Raw genomic sequence first — 11063 nt, forward strand, 5'->3', positions numbered from 1 at the left:
TTATGAGATGAAGAAGATAGATGGAGAGCAGCATAGAAGACATCAAAATCAGACATGAACATGACTTCCTGGTGGAGCTCAGCAAGGCAGATATCATGTTATCAAGTTATGTGTCTGAGAACTTGTTTCCAACTTTGTGCTCAACTTAATCTGACCCTCTTAGTTCCTGGTTTATTGAATGATTCTAGTTAACTTATATTTTGTCTTTTTGATCTTTTTGTCTTCTTCTTTTTTACACAAACAGTACTGAGAGAGGGGTTATTCGAGTGCTCAAACACTATGTATTCGAACACTGGACTTCAGGTACAGGGGTAACTGTTCTTAATCACTTGAGCTTTGAACTTTAATCTTCAACTTGCATGAGAACCTATTTTGTTTCTAATCATGGATTAAGCTTGATTTATAATTGTCATTTAGGAAGTCATTTTATTTTGACTAAATGTTGGATTCATTTTAATTACTATGTGAATTGTTATGAATTTGTCTTGCTTTGCCCAATGTTCTACCCCCCTTTTGATCTTCTTTTCTTTCTTTGTTTATCATTTCCACCGGGGGGAGATGTTATTGGGCCTATGCTCATTGCAAAGCTGTCCAAGCGATGTGCTTCAGCTATGTTGTTCAACAGAACAAAATCTAATGGTAATGAGACTCAATTTCTCATACCATTAAAAGTTGGCATGACATGAGTGAGAGCTTGCTTTAAATTGAGCTCATCACAGACATTAAATCTTGCAGAATGCAGAGCTCAGTATGGACAGCGCTCTCCACCCCCATCAGCTGCTAGCTTTTGGGTGTGCCAAAGCAAATATTTTTGCACAGGTGAATAATGGCACATATCCAAATTCATTTTTCCTTTTAACTAAATTCTTCCTACAATACTCTTTTTTTTTTTTCTTCAAATAACCTTCTTCTTCCAGATGTCATTCGGCAAACCATAGCTACCATTTCTATAATGAAGGAAGGAAACAGATAACTATAACATTTGTGAGTTTTATATACTCTCTTCTCTTCATTAAAGAACCAACAGAAACAGATGTCCTTCTAATAGCCGAACCAAATTGGAAAGTGTAAAGCCAAAACTGAGAGTCAAATAACAAATAGGAAAGACAAAGAGTAAATCTAAACAAAGCAAGGAAACAAAATCAAGTTCTGTTGTCATCTCTGGGCGGACTATGATGTGAAGGACATCTCATTGGAAGAATTTGAATATGGCATCTCATCAGCGGCAAAGCCAGGAGATAAGATATCCTCAGTATGTAGTTTGGGAGCTACAGCCAGATAAAAAAGCAATACAAAAAAATGAGTAGTTTGGGAGGCCCAGTGGTCATTGTATCTAGCTTTCTGTGTCTGTTTGTTCTCTTAGCTCTCATCAAGGCCCTTCACAAAGTATGGTGGACTCCGAGGCATATACAGAATCTGATGGCTTTGCAGGGAATCAAAGGGCCTTCTTACAGACTTATCCATGGAAACACCAAAGAAATCTTCAACATGAAAATGGAAACTATGGGCAGTCCCAGAAATTTATCAGATGACGTGTTATCTGCAGTTCAACCTCATATTCGCTCATGGACCAAGATATATGGTATTTACAAGCTCTTCACTAACTATGGCTTCTAAATCTTAGTTGCAAAACAAATTTGGTCATTTTTTATGCAATTACAGGGAAGAATTATCTTCAGTGGCATGGTTCTCAAGCTCAGTTGGTCATAATGGAACCCCAGTTGTGCAAAGAGATACTAAGTAACAAAGATGGAGCTTATCCGAAAAGAGAGCCCGAAGGCTATGTCAAGAAGCTAGTAGGAGATAGTATGGGGACAACAAACCAAGCTGACAAATGGTCAAAAGTGAGAAAGCTGGCCAACCAGGCCTTTCATGGAGAGAGCTTAAAAGTAAGTTCATACAGTTACTGTTAACTATTTCGAAGAGTTCTATAATATGAACGGGAAACTAAGAAAATATCATAAATTGAAGGTAAATTTTCTAATAGCAAGATGGTATTGTTTTACTAGAGTATGATCCCGGCAATGATAGCTAGTGCTGAGACAATGCTAGATGGGTGGAAAAATCATGAAGGAAAAGAGATTGAGGTTTATGAACAATTTAGGTTGTTCACTTCAGAAGTGATTTCCAGGACAGCATTTAGCAGCAGCTACTTAGAAGGGAAGAGTTTTTTTGACAATTTGATGAAGTTATCCTTCTTATTAGTCAAAAATTCTTTCAAAGTCAGATTTCCCGGCATCAGGTATCTTGCTGTTAACTGAATTAATCTCAAATTGGGGAATAATCATATGAACCATCAATTGACCAAAAAAAAATCATATGAACCACATCATCTTTATCTATGTTCATTCCAACTTGAAAGAAGGTTCTGAATAATAGATCTTTCTTAATTAGTTGTTGAATCGCTATTTGATTGATCAAAGTATGAAATTGTGAACCCTCATTACTGATGGAATACAACTTATCTGTAGACCAATCAGATGACTATTTCCATTGGCTAGAGTCCAGTACTTGATTACTTAGGAGTAGTGTGAGATGCAAGTCTCATGCCCGGTTTTGAATGAGAGAAAGAAGTAAGGAATCCTCTTTTCGACTCTGAATCTACCACTCCAGTTGTACTAGATATTTTCAAATCATGTAATATCTAGCTATACATTCCGTACCTTGCTAAAGAAGTAAAGAAACAATCCATGTTAGCAACTACACATTGCCTAACCAATTCCCTCTCAATATGTTCCTAAAAAAATCCTATTTATTCCTGCATGTGTTTCCTTCCACTAACAATCAAATTGATCTCAGTATAGCTACCACATATGAAATTGATCACATGTTCAATTTAATTTTTTTTAGTTGAACTCAGCTACTTCTGAGGCATTAGGCTAGTTGTGCAGAGAACTAATCTTCTTTTTTTTCTTTTTCCCCATCTTCCAATCTGCTGTACAACAGATAAAACTATTCTCAATTCTTTGGAAATAATTCGTCTGCTGTCACTTCTTATGCATAATCTCATTCCATATTGCAGTAAGATTTTTAAATCCAGTGATGACATAGAATCAGAGAAGCTTGACAAAGCAATGCGCGACTTCATCATAGCGATTGTTAAGAAAAGAGAAAAGGCTGCAACGACTGGAGAAGAAAACAAATTTGGGAATGATTATCTTGGATTACTTTTGAAGGCTCACCTTGATACCAATGATTTGGTTGATGAATGCAAGACGTTTTACTTTGCTGGACAAGAAACCAGTAATGGTTTGCTTGCTTGGATTATCTTTCTTCTGGCACTTCATACAGATTGGCAAGAGGAAGCAAGAAAGGAGGTCCTACAATTATTTGGCAAACAAAATCCAACACACGATGACATTTCGAAGCTGAAGACAGTAAGACATTCATGAACTCTACCTATTTCTTTTCTAAGTGGCAGAAATGTTTTGAATAGAGTTTGGAATTTTCTGTTCTTTTCAAATCAATTGTCCATTTTCATGCAGATGAGCATGATCATCAATGAGTCTCTGAGGTTATACCCTTCTGTTCTTTCCATTGATAGGAAAGTTACAAGGGAAGTTAAACTGGGAAGGCTCGTTGTTCCTGCTAATGTTGAATTGCTCATCTCATGTCTAGCACTTCACCATGAGCCTGAGTTCTGGGGGGATGACGTGCACCTTTTTAAACCAGATCGATTCTCGGAAGGTGTTGCTAAAGCTACAAATAATAACATAGCCGCATTCTTACCCTTTGGAATGGGACCTCGAACTTGCGTGGGTTTCAACTTTGCAACCATTGAAGCAAAGATTGCTCTGTCAATGATTCTACAACGCTACCAGTTCACCCTTTCCCCCGGTTATGTCCATTCACCCGTTGATTATCTAACAATTCGTCCACAACATGGAGTTCAAGTGATGCTACACAAACTGTAACCTGCAAAGACGAGAACTAGGAATAGATCAGGCACTTGGTGTACGGAAACATTGAAGCCAGTGGATGTGGTACCCTAGTATAAAAGAGTGCAACTGATTTACAGATTGTCAAAGTAGTAATACACATGTAAGAGAATGGTTCGTCTTAGCAAAGACAAAAGCCTTAACATGTGAAAGAAAAAATAAACTCAGGATGCTTTCAAGCCCATCAGGGGATGTAATTGGTTATAGCCAGGTTTGAAGTTTCAATAAAGACTCATGATTGTTCTTATGCTTTCAAGCCCGTCTGGCCCTTACTGTGCCCAAATTGTTGTGAAATTTGTCTTGTTTTTGCACAGTTTTCTACCCCCTTTTGATTTGCTTTTCTTTGTTTCCTTCATCATTTTGTTTTTACTACATGTTGGATTGTTCTTCCAACTATCATTCCGCAAGCTACAACTACCATTCCTATACTTATCAATCACCATTTTCCATTTGTTTTATCTAAAGTAATAACAGTTGTTAGTTGTTTGTACTCCCTCTTCAATGCCTTCAATAAACAACCCCCCGAAACATATGTTCTACTTATAATACTCAAACCAAATTGAAAACTAACAGGCGGACTACGTACTACGATGAGTAAGTTAGATAAGACCAATTGATGTTAAGAGGAAGGTAGACAAATACGATATAATATATGCTACCAAAAGTCTAGGAGGACATAATTAAACATTACATGAGGGGAGGATACTATGTTGCCAAAAACAAAGACCCAATTAGCTACGTATGAAAACGTACACCAAGAAGTCTGAATGGGGCCCAAGGTGGCAACTTCTTCACCACATGCATCCACCCTGATTCATTCATTGTTTTGAATTCATGCTGTACAATATGTGACCTCACAACAAGAGCAAGAAACTTGATAGCAGACTGTTGAAATGAGATATTAGATTTAGATAGAGCTAGAGAGGAAAAACTATACGAAAAAATATGAGTAGTTTGGGAGGCCTAGTGATCATTCTTTCAAGCTTTCTCTTTGTGTTTCTTCTTCTCTTAGCTTTCCTCAACATCTTTTACAAACTATGGTGGGCTCCAACTCGCATACAGAATGTGGGAACCTAATTAAATCAAACCCTAGGTCAAATAATTCCTACCATTTGGGGATTATTTGACCAAATTGGGAGTCAATCAACCTAATTAGGAGTTACTCAGTTTAATTGGGAATTATCCAATTAAATTGAACGTTACCTAATTAGGTTGAGATTTGATTTGGTTAATTACCACGATCCCCAATTAAATGAGAAGATACCTAATTGAATCGGGATTTGATTTGATACCTACCACAATTAGGGATTTGATTTACCCTAATAAATCAAATCCCTAATTAATCAAATCAATCCCAAAAAGGGGAGGAATAATTCCCTTCCTTCTACGGAATTATTCCTCAGAAACCCTAGCCTCCGAGACTACTATAAAAGCATAGCCACACACAATGGTGGAGGTACGTCAGAATTACTACTAAAATCTCTGCAGAAAATTCCTCTCAAACCCTAACCACCTCCTCTCTTTCTCTCTTTTAAATAAGGCTCCGGCCGCCCGATTTATATTATAAACACATCCCGTACCCTAATTTAGCTATCGTTTCTCTAAAGATCGATTGAACTGACTTAGGCATCGGAGGGCCTTTGGCCAACACCCCCGGGTGTGGTCTTTTACTCCGATCTGTTTCGCAGGGAGAAAGAGAGGCGGAGAAGACGAAGGAATCTTGGGCGAATATTCTCCCGTGAGATTATTTGCACAAACACAGAAGCTGATGGCTTTGCAGGGAATCAAAGGCCCTTCCTACAGACCTATCCATGGAAACACCAAATAAATCTTGAACATGAAAAGGGAAATTATTGGCAGGCCCATGAGTTTATCCCCTGACATAAACAAACCCTTTCATTAACAGTGGTTTTTAAAAAGTTTTTGTGGCTAAGAATCTTCGGTCATTTTTAATTTAAATGCAATTGCAGGGATGAATTTCTTCAGTGGTATGGCTCTCAAGCTCAGTTGGTCATTGTGGAACCTGAGTTGTGCAAAGAGATACTGAATAACAAAGATGGAGCTTTTGCAAAAAGGAAGCCCCAAAGCTATGTCAAGAAACTTTTAGGAGATGGTCTTGCGACAATCGAAGGTGAAAAATGGGGAAAATTGCGAAAGCTGGCTAACCATGCCTTCCATGCAGAGAGCTTAAAAGTAAGTCCTTAATGTTATTGGTATATGAATTCTTGCAGGGAGTGCTGTAGTGAATGTTGTATCAATTATCTATGAATGCGAAAATACTAAAAGATCATGAATTTAAGGTAAATTTTCTAATTCCATGACGGGGTATTGATTTACTAGAGCATGGTTCCAGAAATGGTAGCTAGTGCCGAGACGATGCTAGTATTAGATGACTATTGTCCTTAGGACTCTTATCTTGTATTTACGTTTATCTTCTTGGTTATCTGATAACATTGTATCCTTATCATATTTGATATAGGACTCTATCTGTAATACTGTATAAATCAATACAATATGCCCTCATGAAGATTGAGGCTTTACCCCATACGTTCTATTCCTTTCATGGTATCAGAGCCTAGTTACTTACAGTCTGAAAATTCTCTTCTATCTATCTTATTGGGCTGAGGCTATGCATACTGCTGTATATTTAATTAATCGTCTTCCTTCTAAAGTTTTGGGACTACAGTCTCCGTATCAAATTCTTTTTCATAAAGAACCCAACTTTGCTTTTCTTAAAATTTTTGGGTGTGCATGTTTTCCATATCTTCGTCCTTACAATACTAATAAACTTCACTTACGATCTGTTAAGTGTGTCTTTCTGGGCTACTCCTTAGATCATCAAGGTTATCGTTGTTTAAACTTGATCACTAACAGAGTTTTTTTATCCCGTCATGTTATTTTTGATGAACATTGCTTTCCCTTTCAAGAGACCAAGGGCCCTCATGCCCCAATTTCTTCTTCCTCTTCTGCGGATTCTGCACCACCTTTACAAATTTTTGGGTCTTTTCCCAACCAGCTGGCTGCCTCACAGCCCCATAGCCACCAAATTGTCACGCCACCTCACATATCCTCCAGCCCACACTTATCTTCTCTCTTGCCCAATACCACATCTAGTCCCACAGCCGTTGCCTCCCAAATACTCCAACACTCCCCACCTAGTTCTCTCCAAGTTTACCGTCGCACCCCACATAGAACCATCCTCACTTTTCCCTCTCCTGACCCTGAACCTGTTTTACCAAGTTCCTCAAGACACTCATCACCTTCGGCTACTTCTCGGGTAAGACCTTCTACTACTCATTCTATGGTGACTCGTGCTAAAACTGGTGTTCATAAGCCCAATCCTAAATATGCAAATCATGCTTTCTTGGCCTCTTCTAATGATCTTGTTGAGCCCACTTGTTTCAGCCAGGCTAATAAATTTCAGGAATGGCGGGCTGCTATGGGCGAGGAATTTAATGCTCTTCAACGAGCCGGTACTTGGGTCCTGGTTCCTCCAATGCCCACCTTGAATGTCTTGCCGAATAAATGGGTGTTTCGTATCAAACACAATTCTGATGGCTCGGTTCAACGTTACAAGGCCCGCTTAGTGGCTAATGGTTTTCATCAGCAAGAAGGGTTGGATTATGGCGAGACATTTAGCCCAGTTGTGAATCATTCCACCATCCGTCTTATCTTAGCCCTCTCTGTTCAATTTCAATGGCCCGTTCGTCAGTTGGACGTTCAGAATGCTTTTCTCCACGGCTATCTAGATGATGAGGTTTATATGCGTCAGCCCACTGGGTTCATTGACCCCCAATTTCCTGACCATGTTTGCCGTCTTAAGCGTTCTCTGTATGGGCTCAAACAAGCCCCTCGAGCCTGGTTTAAATGTTTCTCCACTCATTTGGAAGATTTGGGATTCATTGCTTCCACAGCCGACTCTTCTTTATTCATCTATCTTCATGGGTCCATTCGAGTTTATTTATTAATTTATGTTGATGACATTTTAATTACAGGCAATGACCCAGCCCACATCTCCAAACTCATTCAAGACTTGAGCCGTCTCTTCTCCATGAAGGACCTTGGGCCTGTTCATTATTTTCTGGGCATGGAAATTCTTCGCACTCCTAACGGGCTTTCTCTCACTCAATCCAAGTATATAAAGGACTTGTTGACACGCACAAAGATGCAGGACGCCAAACATATTTCCTCGCCTGTTGCCAGTGGACGTCGTCTTAGCCTCCATGATGGTGCTCCATTGGATGACCCTTCTGAGTATCGCAGTGTCGTTGGTGCGTTGCAATATCTCACTCTCACACGCCCTGATATTGCCTTTGCTGTGAACCATGTCTGCCAGTTTATGCACCAACCTACCTCTACTCATTGGGTTGCTGTCAAACGTATTCTTCGCTATCTTAATGGTACTTCCACTCATGGCTTGTTCTATAAACCTGGTTCCCTGTCTTTAATGGCTTATTCTGATGCGGACTATGCCGGTGATCCTGATGATCGTCGCTCTACGGGTGGCTACTGCTTGTATCTTGGGTCTAATTTAATTTCATGGAGTTCTAAGAAGCAAGGAGGTGTCTCTCGCTCCAGCACCGAAGCCGAGTACCGCCAACTTGCTTATACTGCTGCTGCAATTTCTTGGTTCCGTGCACTATTTCGTGATCTGCAGCTTTCTCTTTCATGTCCTAAACTTTGGTGTGACAACATTAGTGCCATCTCCTTGGCCTCCAATCCTGTCTTCCATGCCCGTACTCGTCATGTTGAAGTTGATTATCATTATGTTCGTGAAAAAGTTGTGCGGCAGGAGCTTGACGTTCGTTATCTTGCTACTCATGACCAAATTGCCGACATTTTTACGAAGGGGTTGTCTATTCCACGTTTCCAGCTGCTGACCTCCAAGCTTCCAGTGCGTTCCTCCCCTGTCAGCTTGCGGGGGTGTATTAGATGACTATTGTCCTTAGGACTCTTATCTTGTATTTACGTTTATCTTCTTGGTTATCTGATAACATTGTATCCTTATCATATTTGATATAGGACTCTATCTGTAATACTGTATAAATCAATACAATATGCCCTCATGAAGATTGAGGCTTTACCCCATACGTTCTATTCCTTTCAGCTAGAGGGGTGGAAAAACAATGAAGGAAAAGAGATTGAGGTATTCGAACCATTTAGGATGTTCACTTCTGAAGTGATTTCAAGGACTGCTTTTGGCAGCAGCTACTTGGAAGGACAGAACTTATTTGAGAATTTAATGAAGTTATCCTTTTTAATATTCAAAAATGCTCTCACTGTCAGATTTCCTGGAATCAGGTAATTTTCCATTTAACGAAATTTTGACTTGGGGAATAACCACATTGAAGAAGGGATCATATTCTTATCTGTGTTTCTTCCCATCTGCTGCACAGCAGAGAACTATTCTCAACAATATTCTTCAAAGATTATGTCAGTTGCCACTTCTCATGTTTAGGCCTTCATTCAAAATTGCAGTAAGTTTTTCAAAACTAGCGATGAGATCGAATCAGAGAAGCTTCAGAAAGGAATGCACAACTCCATAATAGGGATTGTTGAGAAAAGAGAAAAGAAGGCAATGGATGGAGAAGAAGACAGCTTTGGGAGTGATTTTCTTGGATTACTTTTAAAAGCTCATCATGATACCAATGACAGCCAGAGAATTTCGGTTGATGATTTGGTTGATGAGTGCAAGACATTTTACTTTGCCGGACAAGAAACCACTAATAGTATGCTTGCATGGACTGTGTTTCTCCTGGCACTTAATACAGATTGGCAGGAGGAAGCAAGAAAGGAGGTCCTGCAATTATTTGGTAGACAAAATCCAAATCCTGACGGCCTTTCCAAGTTAAAACTGTAAGAAACTCAAGAACTCGACCTATTTGCTTTCGATTAATTATGTCTGCAATCCTGTTTTCTTTTTAAATATCCAATCATTTATGTTCATCACCATGCAGATGAGTATGATCATCAATGAGTCTTTAAGGTTATATCCTCCTGTTGTTTCCGTGGAGAGGAAGGTTAGAAGGGAAGTTAGACTGGGGAAGCTCATTGTTCCTGCTAATGTTGAATTGATAATCCCAATTCTAGCAATCCATCATGATCCTGAATTTTGGGGAGAAGATGTGCAACTTTTCAAACCAGAGCGATTCGAGGAAGGGGTTGCTAAAGCTACTCACAATAACATAGCTGCATTCTTACCCTTTGGAATGGGACCCCGGACATGTGTGGCCTTCAACTTTGCGATCACAGAAGCAAAGATTGCTCTGTCAATGATTCTCCAACGCTACACCTTCACTCTTTCCCCTGCTTATGTTCACTCCCCGTATGAGTATCTCACAGTTCGTCCACAACATGGAGTTCAGGTTGCGCTGCACTCTCTTTGAACTGTCAAAAGTACCACCAGAATTGCCCATAATCTTGATATTGGTGTTTATAGTATATAGTATACCGGGCAAGATAGCTTAAATAATATACAGGGCAACCTCTGAGGCCCTGTTATGAGGTGGCACTAGCTCCCCCTTTATCTTTTTCTTTGTTTTTCGCTGCTTTGCTGCTTGTAATTACGCTTCTTGTAGAACCATCATTCAAACAAGCATCGATATTCAGGTAACAAAAGAACCATCAAGTATTCAATTGTACCAACAATACTTGTAGGCCTCATCATTTGGCCCGCAGGCTCATGGGCCGATAGGAGTCTGCTCGGCCGATCAAGAAATAGCCCGGCCCAATTTGCGATGGGCTTTGGGATGGCCCGGCCCGCATTGGGCTGGGCTGGGCTTGGACTTGGGTGTCTGAAGCCCGGCTTGGCCCGATTAAGCCCAAGAAAGCCCAGTCCAGCTAGCCCACAAAATCCCGGCCTGTTAGGCCCATATACATATATAATTATGTATAAGTAAAGGGTTTAGGATTAGGATTATATCACTTGAATCACAAATCCCCCTCTTTCATTTGTGTGTGTGTGTTACTTGTTTGAAACGTTGTGTTTGTTTCCACTGAATTCTGCTCATTTTTTTTAATTCATTTTTTACATTTGGTCGGCGTAGTGTTCTTCATTTTTCTGTGCTGAATCCAACCATATAAAGAACACAAAATTTGCATAAACAGTTGAAAAGTTATAGGTCA

General features: G+C 39.7%; 1 protein-coding gene and 1 pseudogene across 2 annotated transcripts; both read left to right on the forward strand.

Moving 5' to 3' along the window:
* LOC18791243 (cytochrome P450 CYP749A22) lies at window positions 1170-3996 on the forward strand. Its single transcript, XM_007223200.2, has 5 exons — window positions 1170-1582; window positions 1663-1889; window positions 2010-2242; window positions 3023-3377; window positions 3486-3996. Exons 1-5 carry the CDS (start codon window positions 1300-1302, stop codon window positions 3912-3914), a joined length of 1527 nt encoding a protein of 508 aa, XP_007223262.1. The 5' UTR covers window positions 1170-1299; the 3' UTR covers window positions 3915-3996.
* On the forward strand, window positions 4802-10501 carry LOC18789705 (annotated as a pseudogene). Its single transcript, XR_002271183.1, has 6 exons — window positions 4802-5003; window positions 5704-6131; window positions 6279-6316; window positions 9045-9239; window positions 9417-9735; window positions 9896-10501. The product of XR_002271183.1 is annotated as a cytochrome P450 CYP749A22 (transcript).

This window comes from Prunus persica, chromosome G1 (genome assembly GCF_000346465.2).
Source record: "Prunus persica cultivar Lovell chromosome G1, Prunus_persica_NCBIv2, whole genome shotgun sequence".
Classification (NCBI taxonomy): Eukaryota; Viridiplantae; Streptophyta; class Magnoliopsida; order Rosales; family Rosaceae; genus Prunus; species Prunus persica.